This window comes from Panthera onca, chromosome B1 (assembly GCF_046562875.1).
Source record: "Panthera onca isolate mPanOnc1 chromosome B1, mPanOnc1 haplotype 2, whole genome shotgun sequence".
Classification (NCBI taxonomy): domain Eukaryota; kingdom Metazoa; phylum Chordata; class Mammalia; order Carnivora; family Felidae; genus Panthera; species Panthera onca.
In genome coordinates, this window is record NC_138342.1 from 165,011,505 (window position 1) to 165,039,133 (window position 27,629).

General features: G+C 37.8%; 1 protein-coding gene across 1 annotated transcript in view; it reads left to right on the forward strand.

Moving 5' to 3' along the window:
• Positions 1 to 8,535: 8,535 nt before the first annotated feature.
• Positions 8,536 to 27,629, forward strand: part of FNTA (farnesyltransferase, CAAX box, subunit alpha) — a 30,429-nt gene continuing 11,335 nt past the window's right edge. Inside the window, exons 1-4 of the mRNA XM_060653412.3 lie at positions 8,536 to 8,793; positions 10,918 to 11,003; positions 22,083 to 22,197; positions 26,104 to 26,208. Coding sequence (XP_060509395.2) covers positions 8,582 to 8,793; positions 10,918 to 11,003; positions 22,083 to 22,197; positions 26,104 to 26,208 — 518 coding nt within the window. The 5' untranslated portion in view covers positions 8,536 to 8,581. The remainder of the gene's footprint in view (positions 8,794 to 10,917; positions 11,004 to 22,082; positions 22,198 to 26,103; positions 26,209 to 27,629) is intronic.

Consider the following 27,629-nt stretch of genomic DNA (forward strand, 5'->3'; position numbering starts at 1 on the left):
TACCATAGATTATGAATTTTATTTTGTTGAGTACTGAATGTTTTCCTATAATAATCCTTAAACTGTTTTTATGGGATATGACTAAGTTAACTGGAAACAGTTTTATCCCTTTGCATCTTACCTAAACAGAGCAGTGCTTACTCTAGGATTATTTTGTCCCTCTTTTTCCTGTCTCCATACTTTACCTTTTCCAGAATGTCATATAGTTGGAATCACACTATACTATACTAATACTATACTATACTAATGCTATACTGTACTATACTATACTATACTTACTATATGTAATCTTTTCAGATTGGCTTCTTTCACTTAGTATTTGTATTTAAGTTTTCTCCATGTCTTTTTGTGACTTGATAGCTTTTTTTAGTACTGAACAATATTCCATTATCTGTATGTACCACCATTTATCCATTTGCCTACTGAAGGACATCTTGGTTGGTGGCCAATTTTGTCAATAAAGCTGCTATAAACATCTGTGTGTGTGGAATTTAAAATACAAAACAGATGAACATAAGGGAAGGGAAGCAAAAATAATATAAAAACAGAGAGGGAGACAAACCATAAGAGACTCTTAAATACAGAGAACAAACTGAAGGTTGTTGGAGGGGCTTGGGTGGGGGGCTGGGCTAAATGGGTGATGGGCATTAAGGAGGGCACTTGTTGGGATGAGCACTGGGTGTTATATGTAAGTGATGAATCACTAAATTCTATTCCTGAAATTAACTAAAAAACAAAACATCTGTGTACAGGTTTTGTGTAGACATAAGTTTTCACCTCCTTTGGGTAAGTACCCAAGAGCACAATTGCTGGACTGTATGACAAGAATATGTATAGTTTTGTATGAAACCACCAAACCATCTTCCAAAATGGCTGAGCATTTTGCATCCCCACCAGCAGTGAATGAGAGTTCCTGTTTCTCCACATCCCTGTCAGCATCTGGTATTGTCAGTGTTCTGGATTTTGACCATTCTAATAGGTGTGTGGTGGTGTCTTGTTTTAAGGCAAGACCTTTTTGATTACTCTACCCAATGCCCTGTGGATTATGTGATTTCTCACTTTAGATGGCAGTATTCCTGACCCTGTATGAGCTTTGGGAATTCTATCTAATCCTTTGTGCAATACTTTCTCCAGCCTTGGTTACTTTCCTTACACACATACACTGATCATTATTTAACTGAAACTCATATACTATTCAACTGAAACACATTATTCAACTGAAACTCAACTGAAAACTTCTGCAAATCTTTGGAGTTCCCTCTTGGTAGCTGTCTCTTTTCAGGCATTCTGCCCTTTAAAATATAGCCACTTTGGATTCCTCAGACTTCCAGCTCTGCCTCATTTCAGAAAGACGACTATGCTCTGTGTTTCCCCTCACTACATCATGATGATTTGGATTTTTTTATGTTTATGTATATTTGAGAGAGAGACACATACACAGAGCACGAGCAGGGGAGGGACAGAGAGAGAGGGAGACACAGAATCTGAAGCAGGCTCCAGGCTCTGAGCTGTCAGCACAGCACAGAGCCCGATGAGGGGCTCGAACTCACAAACCGTGAGATCATGACCTGAGCCAAAGTCAGCACTTAACCAACTGAGCCACCCAGCAGCCCTGATTTGGAAATTTTTTATAGGCTGTTAAAACAATTATAGGATTCACCTTACTTGTTTCCCACTGCTCCAGAATCAGTTTCATTTTTCTGATGTCCAGTGATCTGAGAACTGTTGTCTCATTTTTAAAAAATGTTTTTATTTATTATTTTGAGAGAGAGAGAGAGAGCACAGGCAGGGGAGGGGCAGAGAGAGGGAGACACAGATTCCGAAGCAGGCTCCAGGCTCCATGCTGTCAGCACAGAGCCTGATGTGGGGCTTGAACCCACGAGCTGTGAGATCATGACTTGAGCCTGAGACGCTTAACCAACTGAGTCACCCAGGCGCCCCTGTTGTCTCATTTTTTGATCCAGTTTTTCAGTTGTTCCAGTCCCTGATACTCCATATTGGCAGTAACAGAAGTCTTTATTATTATAAATGTAGGCAGGATAATGGTAGTAGAATTATACTCTTTGTATTATAGTAAAATTATATGATGTTTTAGATTTCCTTCAAAAGAATCCAGTAGGTTGGGAGATCAAGTAAGGGATATTGATGAAATGAGTATCCATAAATTGATGATGATTACAGTATTTGACTGACAGGTGAATGATAGTTCATTGTATTATTTTCCCCATATTTGGGTGTATTTGACATTTTCCATTATAAAAAATAGAGTATTTATACAAATCTGTAGTAATCAAGCTAGTGTGATACTTATATAGGGATATACATAGATTAATGGAATAGAAGTGATAACCCAGAAATAACCTCTACTTTTATGGTCAATTGCTTTTTGAAAAGAGTACCAAGACCATACAATGGGGAAAGCATTCTTTTCAACAAATCATGCTGGGACAAGTAGCCATATGCAAAAGAATGAAGTTAGACCCCTATGTCTCACACCACATACAAAAATTAATTCAAATTAATGATAGACCTAACTGTAAACGCTACAATTTATAAAACTCTCAGGGAAAAAAAATTGTATATCTTGAGGTTGATCCCTCTCACCTTTGTCAAACTCTTTATTTGACTTCCAGGGCACTACATCTGTCTCATTATTCTACTATTACCATCGCTACAGCTATTCTTTTTTTTTTTTTTTTTTTTTTGGTGACTTTTGCTGGATCTTCCTTTTCTCTCCAACTTCTAATGTTTGGGTTTGTTTTGTTTTGTTTTGTTTTAATTTTTTTTAACGTTTATTTATTTTTGAGACAGAGAGAGACAGAGCATGAACAGGGGAAGGTCAGAGAGAGAGGGAGACACAGAATCCGAAATAGGCTCCAGGCTCTGAGCTGTCAGCACAGAGCCTGACGCAGGGCTCGAACTCACGGACCGCGAGATCACGACCTGAGCCGAAGTCGGCCGCTTAACCAACTGAGCCACCCAGGCGCCCCTCCAACTTCTAATGTTTGAAATGCCACCAGAGTTCAACCCTTCCTCCTCTACTCTTTTCTATCTACACTCACTACATTAATAATCTCATTCAGTCTTTCATTTTTATATAACAGCTTTGGGCTAAAGACTCCCGTATTGGAGTCTCCAGTACAGACCTGACTGAACTCCAGACTCATATATTCAAATGTTTACTCAATTTATATTATTGAATATGTAAAAGGTAGCTCAATCCTAACATGTCCAAAATAACTCCTAAATGCCCTCCCAATCACACACACACACACACACACACACACACACACACACACACACACTTTCTCCTATTGCAACAGAATTCCCTATATGTGCAAATGTCAACATCACTGCTCAAGCCTAAAGTCTTGGAGTCATCCTTGACCCTCCCTTTCTCTCACCCAAACCCAATATCCAATAGCTTAGCAATTCCTGACAAGTCAATCTTCAAAATTTAGCCAGAATTTGGCCTCTTCTCACCACTCTCACTATTCCTACCCTAGTCTAAGTCACTATCTCTCCTGGATTACTGCAGTAAGCTGTCTGGTCCTCCTTATTTTTACTTTGCCCTTCCATGCTACTGTATTTTGAATGGATGAAAGACAGTCCATTCTCAACACAGAAGACACTGACCTGTAAACGCATAAATCACATCACTCCACTACTCAAAATCCTTCAATGACTCCCCATCTAACTCAAGAGTAAAAGCCAAAATCCTGTAAGGCCCTATGTTATCTGCTCTGCCTTAACTCTCTGACCTCATCACCTAGTACCCTACCCTTCAACCACTCCATTGCACCTACACTCCCACACTAGCCTCCGAGATCATGAACACTTTCCTGTTTTTGGACTTCTGCCAGAAATGATCTTCTGGAAAGATATTTACATTGATGCACTCAAATCTGTATTCAAATGTCACCTACAAAATGAAGGCCTCCCTATCGACATCAGTAGTAACCCACCTCTACACTTTCTCTCTTTCCTGCCTATTCTCCTTAGCATTTGTTACTGTCAGCATTCAATAAATACTACATGTTTATCTTCTTTATCTCCCTCACTATAGTGAAAGTACCATAAGCACAGAAGTTTTTTGTTGTTGATTTCTTTTCATTGCTGTTGAGAACAGTAACTGGTCCACACTGGTCACAAAATGAATCCTTATTAAATCATGGATCATGTTTATTAATATGAAGATAGTCATTGAATGAAATATAACAGTGAAAAATTATAAATGTTAAATATTGAATGATGTATGAATGATTAAGTACTATATAAAGTACAATATATAAAAGGAATATCATGCAGTCATTAAAAACTATCTGTTTCTAAGAGGAAGCCAGCCTACACATTATATTTGGCAATATATTTTAACAGTTGCTTCAGAGTGTTCAGACAGAAGCAAGCTGCCTTGATAAAACTGAAATTGTCTTTCTTTTTTACAAAATTTCACACGGCCTTTATAGAAAGATGAGCTACAGCTTTCATTAGTCTTGATGGTGGAGTTAAGCAGCCAAAAGACAAACATAGGCTCCTCGTTATGGCAACCAGAATTAACCAGTAATCATCTACTTTACCCCTCTTTTTCCCCCTCCCTTTTTCCTCCTCCCTTTCTACCAGGTACTAGCTCATGGAGTGCAATCGATGTCCTGAAGCAGTGTAGGTATCATCCTTTCTGACTGTAGCCAAAGAGAAAATGGTGAAGCCTAGAGAGCACTGGGGGGGAACTGGAAGCCCAGGCATTTAACACAATCTCTAGGCACCTAATAACTACCAAACTTCAGGGGAAGACTCTGGAAGAGTGCAATCAAATTAGTAGTATCATGTAGTAATAACAGCTATACCAATGAAAAACTCTTATCCCTAATTCCTGAAAATAAAAAATTGATTGATGATGAACTATACTTATGAAAGAGGTAGATTTTGTGATATTTAAAATATACAACAATAAAGCTGTTAAAAATTGATGAATAATTTGCACTACAACTTCTATCTTATTTTATTTATACACACATTGTGAGTTATTTATATTTTAAAAAGTAATATATTTTAACATTTTTTTATTGATTGGTTTATTTGTATTTACCATGACATAGTGGTTGCTTTTCAACTCTACCTTGGCCTGTCTCCCCAGCAGTTGTGACACCTTGATATCCTTGGGAGACTTAATGACTTAATGCACCATGGACTGAAAGAGTAGAGATTCTCAACCTGGGCTGCATGTTAGAATTATAAGGGGAGCTTTTAAAATATACTGTTGCTGGGGCACCTGGGTGGCTCAGTCAGTTTAGCATCCAACTCTTGATTTTGGCTCAGGTCATGATCTCACTGTTATGAGAATGAGTACTGAATCGGGCTTTGCACTAAGTATGGAGCTGCTTGAGATTCTGTCTCTCTGATTCTACTGCTCACCATCTCCCTCTCTCAAAACAAACAAACAAAAAGACAAAAAAAAAAAAAAAAAACCAACCCACAATAAAACATGATGCCAGGGCCTCACTCTAAACCAATGAAATTAGAACCTCTGGGGGTTGGGGGAAAGTTCCTCAAAAAATTAAACATAGCAGGGCATCTGGGTGGCTCAGTCGGTGAAGCAACCACCTCAATTTTGGCTCAGGTCATGATCTCACAGTTCATGAATTTGAGCCCCACGTCGGGCTCTGCGCTGACAGTACGGAGCCTGCTTGGGATTCTCTCCCACTCTCTCTGCTCCTCCCCCTCTCACTCTATATCTGTCTCAAAAATAAAGAAACATTAAAAAAAATAAATATAGAATTACCGTATGATCAAGCAATCCCACTTCTGGGTATGTCCAAAAGAAGTGAAAGCCAGGGACTCTAAGAGATATTTCATTATTCACAACAGCCAAAAGGTCAAAACAACCCAAGTTGTTATCCATTAACAGATGGATAACAAAATGTGGTATATACATACAATGGAATATTATTCAGCTTTAAAAATGGATATTCTGCTACATGCGACAACATGGATGAACCTGGGGGCCATTATGTGAAGCAAAATAAGCCAATTACAAAAGGACAAATACTATTATGATTCTTCTATGAGGATTACTCTTTGATTAGAGTAATCAAATTCATAGAGACATGAAGTAAAAGCTGATTATTGGGGGTTAAAGGGAAAAGGTGTTCAATGACAAATATTGAACCAAGTAAATTTTAAAAATAGAATTGGCTTTATTAATTGAGTCATGAATTGGGCAGCATCCCATCTACCAAATAGAGTGGTGCTCCATCAAGTTGCAGAAAAGGAAAGATTTTTAAAGGTAGAGAAGGAGGATAAAAAAGGAATTTAGCAAAGAATCCATTGTGTAAGGCACGGTCACCCTCCTGATGGTAACAGAAGGGGTCTATCAGTGAATTTCCTCGTACTGACCAGTAAATTCCATGTTGGCTAGTTAAAGGTTACATTGCTGGGGGTAGGGATGGGCAGAGAGGTTGAAACTGCAGTCAGGTTAGGTATTAAGTCTTGGCTTGCTGATGTGGGGCTCTTAATATAGTGGTTCCATTTGAGGTCTGTGGTTTTCTTTTTAACAGGGAATGGGGAGTTATTTAATGGGTATAGAGTTTCAGTTTTGGAAGATGAAAAATTCTAGAGATGGATGGTGGTGATGGTTGTACAACAATGTGAATGTACTTAATGCCATTGAACAAGTACACTTAAAAATGATTACAAAGAGGGGGCACCTGGGTGGCTCAGTCGGTTGGGCGTCCGACTTCATCTCAGGTCATGATCTCGCAGTTGGGAGTTCGAGCCCCGCGTCAGGCTCTGTGCTGACAGAGCCTGGAGCCTGCTTTGGATTCTGTGCCTCCTTCTCACTCTACCCCTCCCCGACTTGTGCTCTGTCTCTGTCAAAATTAAATAAATGTAAAAAAAAAAAAAAAAAAAAAAAAAAAATTCTTAAAAAAAAAAAAATGATTACAAAGAGGAGTGCCTGGGTGGCTCAGTCAGTTAAGTGCCTGACTTCAGCTCAGGTCATAATCACATGGTTCATGAGTTCAAGCCCCACATTGGGCTGGCAGCTCAGAGCCTGGACACTGCTTTGAATTCTGTCTCCCTCTCTCTCTGCCTCTCTCCCATTTGTGCACATGCTCTCTTTCTCTCTCAAAAATAAATAAACATTAAGAAAATGATTACAAAGATAAATTTTATGTTATGACTATTTTACCATGTACACTCACACACACTTCAAATTCTTACCATGGCCCCTGGCTTCTTCTTTAATCTTATCACTTACCAATTCCTTCCCCTCATTAACAGGACTTCAGTGATATTAGCATCCCTGCTGAGCCGAGAACACACTAAGCATGTACTCCCTATCTGCTCTACGTGGCATGCATTTTCCTGTTTCAGGCCTTTGCTCAAATGGGCTCCAGAAAAAATCTAGAGGGTGAAAAATAATTTTCCCTCTACTGTTCTGAGTCCTGGTTGTGAACCCTGCAATAAAAGATTAACAAGAGAAAAACAGATTTATTAACATGTATGCCTCACGTATACATGGAGGATATTTAGAAAAAATTAGTAATTCACTGAGGTTGCTTAGAATTCAGGCTTAAATATCATCTTAATAGGGAAAGGGAAGTGGGAATGTAGGCGTCTCAGGGAAGAATGATTTTTAGGAAAGATGAATGAGCCCTTAGAAGAGTAGATGGGATATGATATTTTGACAAAATTCGTCTGGATATGGTCTCCACTTCTACTCTGGAAACCCCAGTGTTGGGGTTTATGACAACAGAGGGTTTTTTTAGATTTGTCTTTAGGCAAATAAAGGGAGCTCAGAGAAAGCTTCTGACTGCATTTGCTGTTTTTCAAGTGCCTACAGCTCAGAAATAATTAGTATACCAAAGCAGCAGATTTTGAAGTGGCATGTCCTGAATACCTACATATTTTAGGGTGGTATATTGTTACCGTTCATTACAATGTAAACTTCATGACTACAGAGACTTTATTTACTGCTGTGAAAAAGCCACATAATAGTAAACAGTTGTTCAATGAATGTTTACCTTTTCTATATCATATACACAGTACCTGTATAATTAAGATTTTAATTTCGAAAGACAAAAAACCCTGTATTACTTAAATTCTTCGATATCAACACTTAACATTCAAAAGAAAAAAAATGTGCACAAGAAACATGAAGCTTAATAGGGAGCACTGGAGGCCAGTTACCGAGATATGGGTGAGAGGTGTTGGGTTTTCAGCTGCCCTTATCCACTGCTTCTAAAATACTCTGTCCAAAACAAGAGAGAACCACCTCCCATACGAAGGGGAGCTAACAAAACCAACACCTTCCTAAGTATCAACTACAAGCATTCAGAAAGGCCTACAGACAGGATGACGTGTGTTTCTGGTGTCCCTCCAAACAGTGCAGTTGCCTCACTTGTGGCCAAGTGCCCATCTCAGACCTCCAGGGCTGGAGCGCAACCCGGGTCTCTCTGGTCCGCATCTCTATGGTTGGGAAGCGAGAAAGCCGGAAGTGGGCCGCGGGTGGGGGAAGGGAGCGGGGGGCGGGGCCGCGAGGGGCGGGGCCGCTGCCACCACCTCCGCTGCGGACCGAAACGAGATGGCGGCCACTGAGGGGGTCGGGGAGGCTGCGCGGGGCAGCGCGTCCGGTCAGCCGGAGCCGCCGCCGCCCCAGCCGCACCCTCCGCCGCCCCAGCAGCAGCAGCAGCAGCCCCAGGAAGAAGCTATGGCGGCTGAGTCCGGAGAAGCGGTGGCGTCCCCTATGGACGACGGGTTCCTGAGCCTGGACTCGCCCACCTATGTCCTGTACAGGTAACGCCCACAGCAGGGCCGCCGCGGCGGAGGCCCTTCCCTTGAAGGCGTGTGCTCAACCCGGCCGGCGGTTCCGGGTAGGCTCCTCTGGCCTCAGCGTGTCCGGCCGAAGTTTCCGCCGCTTCCCTGGCCGGCCGGCCGGCCGGGGTAGGGGGGCGCGCTCAGCGGGATCGGGGCCCGCTCGCGGCCCTCGCGCTCTTTTCGGGGTTGCTTTTTCCCGGAGTCAACGTTGTCACCTAGAGACAGAGGGGAGACCAGAGAGCAAACAGCGTAGAAACTGCAACACACTGGACAACACTCTTTCTTAGGCTGTTTGGGTGTGATTCAGGAATTCAAGAAATATCCCGCTCTCTTGCATGCTCCCACAACGCTAGCCTGATAATCTGAGTACCGAAGGGTTTGAGTGCTGTTTAATAGCCGGGCAGGAAATAATTATTTAAATATAAATAAGGTCCGGATTTGCTCACTTTAAAAACAAGGTGTAAGGGCTTCCCAGAAGTTTGCACTGTTAAAGTGGAGACAGCTAGTGTAAGGTCTTGAAGGTCTGGGACATTTTCATTCAACATTTTCTTTAATATTTTAGCGCCTACCATCAGGCACCGAGTTTAGGCTATAAAACTGAAAAGGTATTTGTTCTTAAGTTGTGTAATACATCCCTACATCACCTCCTACATAATACAAGAGGTGTGCAGTAGCCAGTGTAGGGTACTTTGTAACTTTCTTGCTTTTTCTCCCCAGTCTCATCCCTGTCAGTTCTTTGCTTTCTGGTAATGCCAGTTCCCTAGTTGCAATGAACTTGCAAAGACAATGGAGAAATCCTTGTGACTTATTTTTCTTTTGTCTTGTTTTTTTTCTTATGCAGTTCTAGGTAAACCCATTAGATAGCTTATTTGCCTTGGTTTTATGAATGAGTGAAAGTCACTATCCAGATTTTGTTATTGGAGTTTTACTCATTTAATTTGGCTGTGGTAGCCCCATAATCCTCACACCTCCTCTCTGAATTGTAAAATATTCAGCTGCTTCACTTGGCTGTGTCTGATTTTTCAGTGACTAAATGATAGCCTTACCTTTCTCGTGCCACTCCCCCAGTCTCTAGGTCTCACTTCACAACTTCAAGATTGAGTAGATGCCACAGAATCTTTGCTGCCAGTAGCTGATCAGTATAGAGAAGTAAAAGATGAGTGGAAGGAAAAGAATATAAGTAAAAGAGTGGTTAAGACAAGTTTGGGCAGTTTGTACAGAAATATCTGTAGGCACCCTTTGGTGCCGCTAAAATGTTCTTTCAGCATTTATAATGAGAAGTAGGTTTCAGTGAATGCTTACTGTATGTATTACTTACTATATATATATATATATTAGTATATATATGTAATATATTTACTAGCCATGTGCTTACTGTTAAACACATTTAAGTGCTTAACGTGTTATCTCATTTAGTCCTCCAAACAGTCTTCTAAGGCTGGGTAGTGATAGCATCTCCATTTTATCAGTGAAGAAACTGAGGCCCAGAGAGATTAAGTAAGTTTCTCAAGGTCACACAGCTGGTAAGTGGTAGAGCCTACATTCTAAATCAGACAGTTGTCAGGTTCCAGAGCCTGCTCTGTAAAGACCAACTGGACCCTCTCGCAGTATACAGTAAACTAATAGTATTTACTTTGATTTTAAAATGTGAGTTCCTAGCAAATTGTTATTCAATGTTTATAAATGCTGACTAACTGCAAAAAGTCTCATTAAACCAATGAATTGAATTGATTTCTAGGGTAAAACTACTGTGTACCTACTGCAAAAAAACATGTTTTTCCACTTCTATAAAAACTTTAAATTTGGGAACTATTGTTTGAAAAACATGTTTTTCCACTTCTATAAAAACTTTAAATTTGGGAACTATTGTTTGATTAATTTCAGTGACAGATTTTCGTTTTTCTTTATGTTACTTTAAAAGTTTAATATGTAAAGCAAAATGGCAAAACTTGGTAATGAAGAATCCAACCACAATTACATTAATGTATTTATAATTGACTAATATGGATGCAAGTGTAATTGTTGCTATTGTTAAAAACACCAGAGTTGTTCTTTCTTCTTATGTGTTTGAATACAATCACTGAAAAAATATATTTATTTCAGGGACAGAGCAGAATGGGCTGATATAGATCCAGTGCCGCAGAATGATGGCCCCAATCCAGTGGTCCAGATCATTTATAGTGAAAAATGTAAGTTTATTTTTATTAGGAAAAAGTCTATAAGTCAAACTTAGTAGCAGAGTTGAAATTGACAACTATATGGCTAGGTAGATGACAGGTTTTTGTCTAATAAAGATTTAAATGACTTAAGCTAATACTGTTTTTTATAATTCATTTTCATGGTTAAAACTTTCATTTTGTCCAAAGAATGGACATATCCTAAGTATAAATAATGAATAATACATTATAATATGTAATAGCTACAATATGGTTATGCTTTTCATTTACTGTGTAATCTGCACACAGGATACAGCATAAATGAGTTATTGTTTTATGTAGAATAAACTTAGGTTGCTGAAACTTGCGCATTTTGAAATATATTTCAGCAGTGAAGTGCTAGGCTCAGTTGGAATACATTTACTGACATTAAAATGAGTGGATTATTTTCTTTGACAAAGTATCATTCTTTCATAATGAATGTGAATGAAAATGCTTTGTAAATTGAAGGTCATGCAAATGTTAATTGTTAGTTGTTCTTCTAAGAAAGGATAGATGAATAAAATGGAATGCTAGTTTTGTATTTTTGTGTGCGTGTATAATTCTGATTTAAATTAGTTCTGCCCCCCACCCCAAACCTCATATCTTTTCTGTGTGTGTATATATGTACATGTTTCAGTTAAAGCTCTGTTATCCAAGATCATTCCTTTTTTAGGAAAAGCATTTATTGTACTTTTCTGATTATGAAGTAATGCCAAGAAATGTTTGAAAAGCAAGAATAATGGTCTGAAGGTTTGACCTATCAAATATGAAAATGTAGTACTAAAAATAACGTGTGGAACTAGTGCAGAAATAAATAGATTTGGTAAGAAATCTAAAAATAGATAAGCATAGATGGGAACTTAATATTTGATAAAAAGAACATCTTGTAACTGCATGAAAAGATGGGTTAATCAGATTGGTTTTGCAGCAGTTGTCTATGCATTTGGATATAAGCAAAATTATATCCTTGTTTCATGTCTTATGTGGAAATAAATTACAGATGAATTAAACTTCTAAAACAAGACTAAACATACTAGGAGCAAACAAAAGAATAATCTTTTGTTCTTTTGGTGAAGAAGGTATTATTAGGCAAGATGTAAAACTCAGAATTGAGGAAAAGATCAAAAGATGTAACTGCATAAATGCAAAACTTTCACATGATGAAGAGAGATGATACAAAGATAGAATTCGTGAGAAGAGATCTGTGAAGAAATGTTAACCTCACTAGTAATCAGAGAAGTGAAAACCACAACTTTTTCAGATTCATGAGGTCACTAACAAAGATGTTGGAAAAATAAACTGATACAATCATACATTTCTCATTATGTTAAAAATTATTTAATAAAACCGTTTTTTGCAGGCTGAAAAAATTAACGTTTAAAATTCTTACATATATCATGATTAGAAACTACAAAGGAAAAGATAGAGAAATATGAGTTGTCAGTCAAAGGTTGATAGGTATATATATCAAAATTTAAAATCTGTACAAGTGAAGACACCCTGAATAAGTTAAAAGGGAAACAGCAGTATGGGAAAAGATACAACATATGAAACAGAATTGATATTCAGAACTTTGTAAGGAATTCTTACAAAAGGTTAAGGAAATAGGCAACCTAATAAAAAAATAGACAAAGGGTATATGAACTGGTAGTTTACAGAAGAGAAAATTTCGTTGGCTTTGAATTTTTTTTTTTTTTAATGTTTTTACTTAATTTTGAGACAGAGAGAGACAGAGCATGAGCAGGAGAGAGGCAGACACAGAATCCAAAGCAGGCTCCAGGCTCTGAGCTGTCAGCACAGAGCCCAATGCAGGGCTTGAACTCACAGACTGTGAGATCATTACCTGAGCTGACGTCAGACGCTTAACCAACTGAGCCACCCAGGCGCCCAAATTCCATTGGCTTTTAAAGAGGAGGAAAAGTCCATTATCATTAGGAATGGAAGATACACAAAATAAAATGGGCATGTTATTTCCCGAACACACATTAAAAGGCAAAAATTAAAACTATCTTATGATATCAGGTATTAGGACACGAATGGATGCATATATTTCAGATGATAATTTTCATGTTTAGCCATTTTGGGGTTTGGTTTGTCTAGTAAAACTGGAAAATGCTCATATCATAACCTTGAAATAATGCTTCTAATGATACATTCTGGGTACACTCTGACATATGACATCAGAAGATGTACTAGGAGGTTAAGAACACAAACATTAGAGACAGAACAACTGGTTTAAAAAAAAATTCTTTTTTTTTTTTTTTTTTTGTTTTTTTTTTTTGTTTTGTTAGAGAGAGAGGGTACAAGTGAGCCAGGGCAGAGGGCAGAGAGAGTGAGGGGGAGAGAGAGAGAGAGAGTCGCACTAGGGGCAGAGGTGGGGGTGGGAAAAGAGAGAGGGAAGGAGCTCACGGCAGGGGGCGGGGGGGGGGGTGCTCATGTTCACCAGAGGCATAGCAGAAGCTCATCGGAAGCAGGGCTTGTAAGCTCACCTGAAGTGGGACTCAAACTCGCTAACTGTGAGATTATGACCCGAGCTGAAGTCAGATGCTTAACTGACTGAGCCACCCAGATGCCCAAACTGGTTTAAATTCTAACTTCATCAATTTATTGGCTCTATAACTTTGGACAAATTATTTAACCTCTCTTTACCATTATTTCCTCCTAGGTAAAATGAGGATAATAATAACTGCAGTTGACTCTTGAATACATGAGAGTTAGGGGAGCTGACTCCCCCAACTCAGTTGAAAATCCACATATAACTTTGGACTCCTCAGAAGCCTAGCCTACTGTTGCTGGCAGTCTTTCTTTAATAACATAAATAGTCGACTAACACATATTTTGTACGTTAAATGTATTATATACTGTATTCTTACAATAGATTATGCTAGAGAAAAAATGTTATTAAGAAAATCATAAAGAGGGATGCCTAGCTGGCTCAGTCTGTAGAGCATGTGACTCTTGATCTAGGGGTCATGAGTTCAAGCTTCACGTAGGGGTATAGTTTACTTAAAAAAGAATTCATAAAAGAAAATGTAGTACTGTATTTATTGAAAAAGTCTGTGTATAAGTGGACCTGTGCTGTCCAAACCCATGTCGTTTATTGAGTAAGTTATACACATAAAATAATAAAACCTCTCTGGCTCAGAGTAAGTACTATATGGTTTATTTAAATCTGTAACATTTTTTGAGAAAGCATAATCTTGGAAGCCACTTATATATGTGTGTTTTGGAAAGTGGATAAATAAAATGTATCATTGTCATACAGTTGAGTACTAGATAACCATTAACAGGATCTAGATTATTTATAACATGGACAGATCTCAGAAACAGTGTTGAGTGAAAAAAGCCACGTATGTTTTAGAAGCTTTGGATAGGACATTATATTAAGTGTGTAATTTTTATTTTATATTTTTTAATGTTTATTTTTGAGATACAGAGTGCCATTGGGGGAGGGGCAGAGAGAGAAGGAGACAGAGGATCCAAAGTGGGCTCTGTGCTGACAGTAGCAAACCTGATGTGGGTTTAAACTCACAAACTGTGAGATCATGACCTGAGCTCAACTACCTGAACCGTCCAGGTGCCCCTTAAATGTGTAACTTTTAGTTTAGAGAATACTTTAATATTGAAAACTACAGGAAAAAAAATCTAATGAATATAAAATTCTATTTATATAACCCCAGATTCATTTATAAGCCTATCGGTTTGGCATATATAGGTGTAAGGCTGAATATTCTATTTCTACTTGTAGAATTCTGCCCCCCCAAAAGGCATTCATATGTAAATTATGCCATGGCCTTTGTATGGAATGAATAGTGGACAAAGAGTGTTGTAGATGTGTATATGGAAGAACATATAATTGAGGAGGAGAATGGCAAAATGAAAAGCAGTGTGAATATTAATATAACAATTTCATTAAAAATAAGTAACTGGGGTGCCTGGCTGGCTTAGTCTATAGAGCATTGACTCTTGACAGGGTCATGAGTTCAAGACCCATGTTGATCATAAAGATTACTTAATTAAAAAGAAGAATTAAAAAAAAACAACTATGTTTATATGCTTAGAAAAATGTCTGGTAACTACCAGTACCCTTGAAAGAAATCCAGTGCATTGGAGAGTGGCATTGAAGTGGGGGAAACTTCATGTACTTTTATATTGTTTACAATGTTTGCATGGAATATGTATTTCTTTCTAGTTAGAAGTGTTTTTTAAAGTAAAACGTGCTCATTGTAGAAAATTTTGAGTATTAAAAATCAAAAGAAGAGTCTCATCATCAAGAAATAACTACTGTTGGGTCGCCTGGGTGGCTCAGTTGATTAAGCGTCGGACTTCAGCCCAGGTCATGATCTCCTCTGTGGGTTCAAGCCCTGTGTTGGGCTCTGTGCTGACAGCTCAGAGCCTGGGTCCTGCTTCGGATTCTGTATCTCCCTTTCTCTCTGCCCCTCCCCACTCACTCACTCTCTCTCTCTCTCTCTCTCTCTCTCAAAAATAAACATTAAAAAAAAAAAAAAAAAACCAGAAAGAAAGAACCACTGTTGGGCTCTCAGTTGGTTAAGCATCCGACTCTTGATTTCAGCACAGGTCATTATCTCACGGTTTGTGAGTTCGAGCCCTGCATCAGGCTCTGCACTGGTGGAGCAGAGCCTGCTTGGGATTCTCTCTCTCTGCCCCTCCCCCATGCACTCTGTTTCTTTTTCTGTTTCTAGAATAAGTGAATAAACTTCAAAACAAAACAAAACACTGTTACCCTCAACAAAGTAGGTTTAGAGGGAACATACCTGAACATAATAAAGCCCATATATGAAAAACCCATACCTAGTATCATCCTCAATGTGGAAAAACAGGGCTTTTCCTGTATGATCAAGAACAAAACAGGAATGTCCACTCACCACTTCTATTCAACATGGTACTGGAAGTCCTAGCGACAGACAACAAAAAGAAATAAAAGGCATCCACATTGGTAGGGAAGAAGTAAAACTTCCACTATATGTGGATGCCATGATACTATATACAGAAAACCTGATCATCAAAAAACTGTTAGAACTGATAAACAAATTCAGCAAAGTCACAGGATACAAAATCGATGTACAGAAATTGCATTACAATACACCAGTGATGAAGCTGCAGAAAGAGAAATTAAGGAATCATTCCCATTTACAATTGCACCAAAAACAATAAGATACCTAGGAATAGACATAACCAAAGAGGTGAAAGACCTGTACTCTGAAAAACTATAGAACACTGATGAAAGAAATTGAAGATGACACAAAGAAATGGAAAGACATTCCATGGATTGGAAGAACAAATATTGTTAAAATGTCTGTTCTTCCCAAATACCCAAAACAATCTATATATTTAATGTAATCCCTATCAAAATGCCAACAGCATTTTTCACAGAGCTAAAATAATCCTAAAGTGTGTATGGAACAACAAAAGATGCCAAATAGCCAAAGCAGTCATGAAAAAGAAAAGCAAACCTGGAGGCGTCACAATTCCATACTTCAAGTTCTATTACAAAGCTGTTGTAATCAAAATAGTATGGTACTGGCACAACAGTAGACACACAGATTGGGGCACCTGTGTGGCTCAGTCAGGTAAACGTCTGACTCTTGATCTCAACTCAGGTCTTGATCTCAGGGTAGTGAGTTCAAGCCCTGTGTTGGCTCCGTCCTTGACATGCAGCCTACTTAAAAAAAAAACAACAGACACACAGATCAGTGGAACAGAATAGAAAACTCAGAAATGAATCTGCAGTTATATGGTCAATTAATCTTCAACAAAGCAGGAAAGAATATCCAATGGGAAAAAGACTTGTCTCTTCAACAAATGGTGGGAAAACTGGACAGCTACATGAGAAAGAATGAAATGACTACTTTCTTACACCCTTCACAAAAATAAATTCAGAATGAATTATAGACCTACATGTGAGACCTGAAACCATAAAAATCCTAGAACATAGGCAATAACTTCTTTGACATTGGCTGTAGCAACTTGTTTTTAGATGTCTCCTGAGGCAAGGGAAACAAAGGCAAAAATAAACTATTAGGACTTCATCAAAATCCAAAGCTTCTGCACAGTGAAGGAAACAATAAAATTAAAAGGGAACCTATGGAATGGGAGGAAATATTTGCAAATGACATGTCTGATACAGGGTTAGTATCCAAAATATATAAATAACTAAACCAAAAAAGTGAATAATCCATTAAAAAATGGACAGAAGACGAGTAGAGATTTTTTCAAAGAAGACAAACAAATGGCCAACAGACACATGAAAAGATAATATCACTTATCAGGGAAATGCAAATCAAAACTATAATGAGATATCACCTCACAATAGAATGGCTAAAATCAACACAAGAAACAGCAGGTGTTGGCGAGGATGGGGAGCAAGTGGAACCTTCTTGCACTGTTGATGGGAATGCAATCCAGTACAGCTACTCTGGAAAACAGCATGGAAGTTCCTCAGAAAATTAAAAATAGAATCACCCTACAGTCCAGTGCTCATACTACTAGGTATTTATCCAGAGAATACAAAATACTAATCATAGGGTTACATGCATCCTGATGTCTGTCACAGCATTATTTACAATAGTCAAATTGTGGAAGCAGCCCAAGTGCCCATCAGTCGATGAGTGGATAAAGAAGATGTGGTAAAGGGCACCTGGGTGGCTCAGTCAGTTAAGCATCCGACTTTGGCTCAGGTCATGATTTCAGTTTAGGAGTTCGAGTCCCACCTTGGGCTTTGCGCTGATAGTGCAGAGCCTGCTTTGGATTCTCTTTCTCCCTCTCTCTCTGTCCCTTCCCTGCTCATGCTCTCTCAGAAATAAACATTAAAAAGAATAAATTAAAGAAAAAGATGTAAATATACACAACAGAATATTACTGAGCCACATTTGCAATGACATGGATGGAGCTAGAGAGTATTATGCTAAGCAAACTAAGTCAGAGAAAGATACCATATGATTTCAGTCAGAATTGGTATTTAAGAAACAAATGAGCAAAGGAAAAAAAAAAAGGCAAACCAAGAAACAGACTCTTAACTGTAGAAAACAAACTGACAGTTTACCAGAGGGGAGGTGGGTAAAGGGATAGGTTAAGTAGGTGATGGGGATTAAGGAGTGCACTTGTGATGAGTACTAGCTGATGTCTGGAAGTATTGAGTCATCATATTGTACACCTGAAATTAATATTATACGGTGTGTTAACTGGAATTTAAAAACTTAAATAGACATTTTAAAAAAAGAACCACCGTTAATATTTGGTATATAGCCTTGTACTCATCTGTGAATGTTTCTGCAAAATTGGTTTCATATTGCATATATGTGCATGTGTGTATGTTTTATATGTGTAGATATGTGTGTACATAAAATAATGTATATATACATTGTATATAGAGTTAATGTGTTATAAGCATTTTGTTATAACTTGAAAATTATTTGGGAGCTTGGTTCTTAGTGCATAATATTTCATAGTTATTTGCCACTTATGTTTCTAAATTTTATTCTGGTATGATTTAATTTCAACCTTTTAAGGATAGTGTTTAGGGGCGCCTAGGTGGCTCAGTCAGTTAAGCGTCTGCCTTCAGCTCAGGTCATGGTCTTGTGGTCTGTGGGTTCGAGCCCCGCGTCGGGCTCTGTGCTGACAGCTCAGAGCCTGGAGCCTGTTTCATATTCTGTGTCTCCCTCTCTCTCTGACCCTCCCCTGTTCATGCTCTGTCTCTGTCTCAAAAATAAATAAACGTTAAAAAAAAAGATTTAAAAAAAAAAAAGGATAATGTTTAGAAGTAGGTAACCTTTTTATGTCTCAGAATTTTTTTTTCAATATTTATTTATTTTGAGAGAGAGAGCACAATCAGGGGAGAGGCAGAGAGAGGAAGAAGAGAGAGAATCCCAAGCAGGGTCCACACCAACCGCCAGTGCAGAGCCCGATGCAGCACTTGAACCCTTGTGAACTGTGAGATCTGACCTGAGCCAAAACCAAGAGTCGGATGCTTAACCAACACAGCCACCCAGGCACCCCATGTCTCAGAATTTGTAAAGAGCTGTAATTGTTTAATATACATATATAGTATGTATTTAATATATATGTATATTGTAATTGTTTAATATATATATTTAAATGTTTATTATTTAAAAAAATTTTTTTTTAAGTTTATTTATTTTTGAGAGAGTGAGACAGAGCACGAGTGGGGAAGGAGCCAAAAGAGAGAGGGAGACAAAGAATCTGAAGCATGCTCCAGGCTCTGAGCTGTCAGCACAGAGTCTGACACGGGGGCTTGAACCCACAAACCTCAAGATCATGACCTGAGCCGAAGTCAGACACTTAACTGACTGAGCCACCCAGGCACCCCTATTTTTTTATTTTTGAGAGATAGAGTCTGAGCAGGGGAGGGCAGAGAGAGGGAGAGACAGAATCCGAAGCAGGCTCCAGGCTCTGAGCTGTCAGCACAGAGCCTGACGTGGGGCTTGAACTCACAGACTGTGAGATCATGACCTGAGCTGAAGTCAGACGCTTAACTGACTGAGCCACCCAGGTGCCCCAGATCTGTAATTGTTGATGTTCTTCTCTGATAATTTCACTTTGGGGGCTTTAGTCTAAGGAAACAGTATGTGCACGTATGCATTATATATGTAACTTAAAAAAATTTTTAGTGAAAAGTCATTGGAAGCTTAAAACAGTGATTTTTATAAAACAAAATTGTAAATGATCCACATTGCCAATATTAACAGACTGGTTAGGCAAACTAGGATATATAGATATGGTTTTTATACATAATCTGTTAAAAGTTTTTGAATTACCAGTAGCTGGAAAATTATACAGTATTAAGAAAAATCGCATAGCATGTCCACATATGTTTTTAATTGTGGAAAAAAGTATTTAGGAGTGTTTACCACATTTTTTTTTTTTTTTTTAATAACGTGTGTTGGGCTATAATCTGTTCTGTGCCATAGCACAAACTATGTTATGAGGGCATTTCAGCTGTAATATCTACTAGTTCATTTTGATTAGTGGCATGGCCTTTGGCATCAGTCTAGATTTGGGTTTAACTTCTGTCTGCAAGATACACTGACCCATTGTGAACTTGTTGATCTCTCTGAGCCTCAGTTTCTCTTGTGGAAAATGGGAATACATCAGGTTAATATTTGTCAAAGTCTAAGTTTCTTCAGTTAAAAGATTGGCAAAGATGAGAAGTTTTTTTTTTTTAGTTTTTTTTTTTTTTTTTTTTTTTTTTTTTTTTTTTGGGACAGAGAGAGACAGAGCATGAACGGGGGAGGGGCAGAGAGAGAGGGAGACACAGAATCGGAAACAGGCTCCAGGCTCCGAACCATCAGCCCAGAGCCTGACGCGGGGCTCGAACTCACGGACCGCGAGATCGTGACCTGGCTGAAGTCGGACGCTTAACCGACTGCGCCACCCAGGCGCCCCTGAGAAGTTTTAATATATTAGTGAGGATATGGAAAAAAATAGGCTATTCATACATTCTTGGAGGGAATATATATATATTGATCAGATCTTTTTTAGAGCTTAATTTTGCAATACCTGTGAGCATCAACAGTGCACATCACCTTGATGCAGTAATTCTACTTATAGGAATTTATCTTAACAGATGTGCTGAATTTGCACATGCACACAAAAGCATACAGTCGTACTCAGGACAGCAAAAGAATGAGATATTCATTGATAGGGGATGAGTTAAATAGAATTTGAGTACCATACAGTGAAATGCTCTGCAGCATATGGTGAACTTTGTAATGGAATATTATGTCTTCCCATCTCTGTTCCTCAGTGTATTCATAAATAAGCATATATTTTTAACTAAATGAGTAGCATGCTGTTCCATTTCTTCCTGTTTTCACCTAATAGTCATAGCAGTTATTCCGTATGTGTATGTATCATAGCAGCCTCATTACTAATGACTGCATAGTATGTTGTTGTATGAGTGTGCCATAATGGACTTAGCCCATTGTTTACTAATGGAAAGATTATTTGTTTCCAGTTTTCATTGCCTTTTTTTTTTTTGAAGCCAGTCAGATTTATCTGCATAGTATGTTGTTGTATGAGTGTGCCATAATGGACTTAGCCCATTGTTTACTAATGGAAAGATTATTTGTTTCCAGTTTTCATTGCCTTTTTTTTTTTTTGAAGCCAGTCAGATTTATCAGTGGGTGGTTATATACCAACTTTAGTAAGTTCTCATTAACCTATTACCATCAGACCAGCCTTTTAAATTTTTCTTATGTAATCAAATACTCCAGTAAATTTCCTTGGATGCTTTGGGTGTGTATGAGAGTATATTTGTAAGAAAACTTCCTAGAACTGGAACAGTAGTTCCAATTGATTCAATGAGTATGTAAATTTTACACTACCTTTAATAATGTGTGAATGAAAAAAGCAAGGCCCAGAACATAGAGTGTGATGTGATCTCATTTATTTTTTTATTTTTTTTAAGATTTTATTTTCAAGTAATCTCTGTACCCAACATTGGGCTCGAACTACAACCCCAAGATCAAGAGAGCTAGCCATGTTCCCCACTGTGATCATTTGTATTAAAAAATGGGAGGATGGATTTAGAACATATATTTATATATCCATAGAATGTATTTGGAAGGATACAGTAGACTCAGTTAACAGTGGTTTCTTCTGTGGAGAAGGACTGGGAATTTAGTCAAATTTAGTGTGAACTTTTTTATACTATTTGAATTTTCTACTATCATGTACATTGCTTTTTCACTTATAAAACTGACAAAATGTGAGAAAAGTAGTAACTGAATATGTTTGAATATATGCACTTTAATTTTACTTTAATGCATTAGGTCTTTTGGAGATTTGGAGTCTGGCATTAACCCCTGTACATACACATGAGCAGGAGGCACAGTTACACATATATTATGGCTGTGACACTAAAGCATTCTCAAGGTGGCATTCACATAGTCATTTGACTTTCTTTTGTTTATTGTTATAAATGATACACATGCAGTATCTTTCCTCATAAGATAGAACAGCATTTTGTATTATAGTGCTAAGTTTAAACAAGAAAGATAGTCCTAATGCAACAGTGTGCTCTCTCCCCAGTTAGAGATGTTTATGATTATTTCCGGGCTGTTCTGCAGCGTGATGAAAGAAGTGAACGAGCTTTTAAACTAACCAGAGATGCTATTGAGTTAAATGCAGCAAATTATACAGTGTGGTAAGTAAAACTCATCATTAATATTTCCCACGTAAATGTGTCATGTTTTAGTTCAGATGGCTCTTTTTTTTCCTTAACTAAACTTCAGTTGTTATCAAAATAATAATTCATGCTATGAGTTTAAAAGTCAGAGACTGAATGAAAAATGACATCCTCTGCCTCCTTCCTTCTCACTACCAGGGTCCCACTCCGCAGAGGCAAGAACTCTTAGCTATTTTTTCTTAAGCTAACCTGTATATTCTAAATATGCTGACCCACATTTTATAGTATTTCAGAGTATTCCTTTTAACAGATTGCTTTTTTTGGTTTAGTTTCATTTTCTTTGTGCCAGTAAGTAATTTGTCTCCCATGTGCTCTGATATGTATAAAATGTGTCATTTCTGCTGAATACAACAGGTAATCCTTCAGCTCCTTTTTTGCTTCTTCACCTGTACATCTAGTTTGGGCACTGTACATCTAGTCTTCAGCTCTTTCGTGCGTTCATGATCCCATTTCCAGACCTGACCCTCTTTCTCTTTATTGATTTACTCTCATTTTACTGACCACATTCTTGAATAGAAGAGAACTTATAAAAGGATGTGTGGAAAAACATTTTTGAGATTTTGTACATTGAAAAGTGTCTTAATAGAGGCTCTTCTCAATTTTATTAGTAGAATTCTAGATTAGAAATATTTTCCTTCAGAATTTTAAAGATGTTTTTCTATTTCCTTTAGCCTCTATTGAGAAGACTCATTACTTCACGTTTAAACCTTTTTAGTAGGTCCAGGGAATTTTTTTTTTATGTTCTTTTGATAATTCCCTCTCTCTTTCCTCTGTTTTCTCTTTCTGGAATGTTTTTTTAAGTCACATGTGGTATCTTTTGTATTGCTTTTTCTTATTTTCATTTCTTTGTCTTTTCATTTACATTTGTGATATTTCTTCAACATTATCTTCTGACTGTGTCTGTGCTCAAAAATTTCTTAATATCCAAAAGCTCTTTTTTGTTCTCTGAATTTTTTTTAATAGCATCTTATCTTTTCATTGATGTGTGACATACTTTCATTTTTTTGTGTTTGTTTTGGTCTCTTTCTTTCATGTAAATATTTTTTTCAAATCCTTGACTCTCCTTTCAAACTTATAATGGAGGCAGGACAAATCCTGATTGGAAGCTCTGTGTGTGGCAGGACTTGTCGACGGGCGGGCTTCACTGTGAGGTTAGTGAGTGGAGATGTGGCTGTTTTGAGATGTGGTGAAATCTTTACATGTCAGCAGTTCTCCATCTTTTCTTGTGGCTAGTTTGTTCCTCCAGAGAAGAGTCGTCTGGTTATTGCCTCAGGAGTATGTGTTTGGCTGCCACAGTTCTGGGGGTCAGGCAGGGGAAGATGGGTTGGGTGGGGGTTCTCAAATGTTTAGTATATCAACATTTTACGTTTCCTTGTTTCACCCTATATTCCTTTTCCTCACCCTATATTCCTGTGTCTGTTAATTCCTTTCTGCTTCAGATTTTTCCAGAGAATAAAGCCACTTATGTCTTGCCAGGTTTAAAAAAACGAAACAAAACATGGTTTCTTCTCCTGTGTGTCTCCTTTACATTCACACAAAACCCTTCACTTCTGACATTTCTAGTCAACAATGGCTATGGGTTTTTCCCCTACCAAGGAATTTTCTCTGATACCAGTTGTGTATCCTACAATTTAACTCAGTTCTGACATTGTCTACGTGACATTGTGTACATACCTGAGATTCAGATAGCATCAGATCCCCCAGGTTTAAGGGCTCAGTCCCACAAGACTGCCCCCTATTTCAGATACTCAGTGCAAGTCCATTTGTCACCTGTGCTTCTAACTGATGGGCTATAAATCAGAGGTTCCCATGACCCCTTCTTAGGGTTCAGTTAATTTGCTACAGTGGCTCATAGAACTCAGGAAAACAGTTACTTATGTTTAACAGTTTATTAAAGGATGTGATAAAAGATACAGATGAACAGCCAGATAAACAGATACATAGGGCAAGGTCTGGGAGGGTCCCAAGCTGAGGATCTTTTGTCCTTGTGGAGGGTATGTCCTCTCCTAGAACATGAATGTGTTCACCCACCTAGAAGCTCTTCAAACCCCCTAGTATTGGGATTTTATAGAGGTTCCCTCATATAAGCATGGTCATTTAACTCTATTTGTAGCCCTTCTACTCTATCCAGACAGTGGGAGGTGGGGCTGATAATTCCAAGGTTTGGTCTTCCTGGTGACTAGGAGCCACCTAAGCACCCCACCCAGAGTTGCCTCAATAGGATGCTTCTAGTACACTTATCACTTAGGAATTTTTAAATGTTCAGGAACTCTGTGCCAGGAACCAGGGGCAGAGACATACACATATTTTTTTTTTGTTTATCTCATACCAACTTAGTAGATGTTGTCACTTCTGTGTTCAAGGTTGGGGGAGGGGTCTTGGCTGTTAAGGGCTATTTCCAGATTTTATACTGTTTCCAGCCCCATCCTTGATTCCTGGTTTTGGGAATACCTGACACCTCTGATTTCTAAACCTTTTTCCCTCTGTTGACAGGTTTTTAGCACTTTCTGTTTTTCAAAGTCAGTTAAAACTTACCTGTCAGCTTACCATTTCCCATAATTCTGACCTTTCCCAATTGCTGTGGTATCCCCTTGTCCCTAATTCTCTTTGTCCTGTGGATTTATACTGTTTTCATTCCTTTACTATCATTTTATGGGGTTTTATTAGGGTAGGAGGATAAACTTACTTACTTAATCTACCATGTTCACTGGGATTCTTAGTATGATATTCCATCATTTTGGAATGAATCGCGTCTAATATGCCCTTTCTTATCTTTTAAGAAATTCCTGACTGTACATAACACAAAGTAACTTAGAATGCATTTAAAAATCTCCTAAGTTTATTTGCTGTTTTTTTAAAAGGCAGTACGTCTGATAACTTTACCCATGTAAACCAAGATGCTTGTTTATGTCCATGCTTTATGAAGCCTAATTTTCTTTAATAATAATAGAGAAATACTGTTATAGTCCTATTTAGCATTTCATTTTATTTTATTTTATTTATTTATTTTTTAATTTTTTTTTAACGTATATTATTTATTTTTGAGACAGAGAGAGACAGAGCATGAACAGGTAAGGAGCAGAGAGAGAGGGAGACACAATCTGAAACAGGCTCCAGGCTCTGAGCTGTCAGCACAGAGCCCGACGCGGGGCTCGAACTCTTGAGCTGTGAGATCATGACCTGAGCCGAAGTCGGACGCTTAACCGACCAAGCCACCCAGGCCCCCCTTAGCATTTCATTTTAAAAGACAACTTTCAAAGCAGCTGTTTGTCTTTTAGTATTTATTGAGTTGGAAATTTTGAATTAAAAATAGACCAGAACTAATAATCATGTCTTTAGAGAAAAGTTTTTTTTTTTAATGATTTGATTGTACCTATGAAGAAATTAAAAAAAAAAAAAAAAGAAAGAAATTAAAGAGAAACGTGTTTCATTTATAAGTAGGATATTTGTGGTGGCTCTAAAAATACAATATATGCTGATGTTTGCAATGGAATTAATTATATGAATAATATATCTAAACAAATAAGCTGTATCATGTAGGGAAATATTATAGGTAAAGAGATGTCTTTGATTTGCCTGCAATAGAATAGTGGTAACCAGTGTTAACTGAAAATAATCATTAGTTAACTGAAAAAAATCATTTGTTGCCTTTCACCAGTTTTAGTTCAAAATGCTGATTCTTCCAATCACCAGATAGTTGTAAGAGTTGGGACAACCCCATGCAATTCCATTGCTAAATTATTGGTTATATGGAATACCTACCAAAAAAAGAAGCGTGTCTAACTGTATTGTTAAAGCTTTATCTGATCCTGTGGCTAGTCAGTTTATGTGGAGTAATGAAACAATGCTTAATGTTTGCTATAGGCATTTTCGGAGAGTTCTCTTAAAGTCACTTCAAAAGGATCTACACGAGGAAATGAAGTACATCACTGCAATAATTGAGGAACAGCCCAAAAACTACCAAGTTTGGTAAGATGAAAATAGGAAGGAAACATGTCACTATGCTAATATTACCTTCCCAGTGATGAGATTATAGGGAATTTGTTTCTTTATAATTTAAGTACTTTGCATTGGAGCTAATGTTACCTGTCTCATAGGGCTTTTAAGAGAATTAAATGAGATAATTTTATGTTTAGTGCTTAAAGTGGTACCTAACATTTAGTTAACACTCAAGTGTGTGTACTGCTATTATTATTTAAAATTTTGACATTAGCATATAATACTGCTAGAAAATTTTTGAGTGAAGAATCTGAAAAAATGTTTTCTATCCTGTGTGTTATAAAATGACTTGACTGGTATTTTGATCTTTCATTCGTTTATGTATTCAAAAAATTTATATTGATGCTGGGGATACAAAGGTGAACCACACAGTTTAACAAGGAAAGCAAATAATACAGCCAGTTATTTCACAGTGCAGTGTGAAAACCACAGTGTTTTACAGAGTATATTTGTTGTAGAAACTAAGCCCTAAGTTAGCATGGACAAAACCATAGGGATTATTATGGGTGAGGGGAATAGAATACAATGAGAAAAAAGAGAGGCATTTTGGAGCAGGAGGACAGAGAGCAAGTAGGAAAGAAATAGAGTTTGAACAGTACCCGTCGTATACTGAGCACCCCTTGAATTAAAGCCACTGTGGTTGCTGTTATTGTGAAGATGGAGGAGGAGGTAGTGGTGAAGGTTCAACTTTCATGCGGAAGGATGTCTTTCTTTTTCTTTCTTTTTTTTTTTTTTTAAGGTTTATTTATTTATTTTTGAGAGAGAGAGAGAGAGTGCGAACAGGGGAAGGGCAGAGAGAGAGAGAATCCAAAGCAGGCTCTGGAATTTTGATGCGGGGCTCGAACTCACACACTGCAAGATCATGGCTTGAGCCAAAGTCAAATGCTTAACCAGCTGAGCCACCCAGGCACCCCAGGACCTAATTCTTAAGTTTTTCCTAAATTATAAAATTAGTAGGAATCTAGAAAAATAAATTACTAGTGTTCACTGTATTGGAATTTTTCTGAAATAAATTTAAAAGCCTTTACCTCTTGAATTTTCCTCTTGGGTAGTATCTTGCCTTCTTAATATTCTGTAAGATGAATTTTTATTTATTTTTTTAAATTATTTTTTTAAAATGTTTATTTTGAGAGAGGGAGAGAGTGTGAGTTGGGGAGGGACAGAGAAAGAAAAATCCCAACCAGGCTCGACACTGCCAGTACAGAGCTGAATGCGAGGTTCAAACCATGAACTGTGAGATCATAACTTGAGCCTAATTAAATCAGATGCTCAGCCGACTGAGTCACCTAGGCACCCCTATAAGATGAGATTTTAAATTTTCCATGCATGCAAATAAATCATTTATTAAGCATTAAATCTTTTTCCTTTTCCCTGTCACTCCTACTCACTTT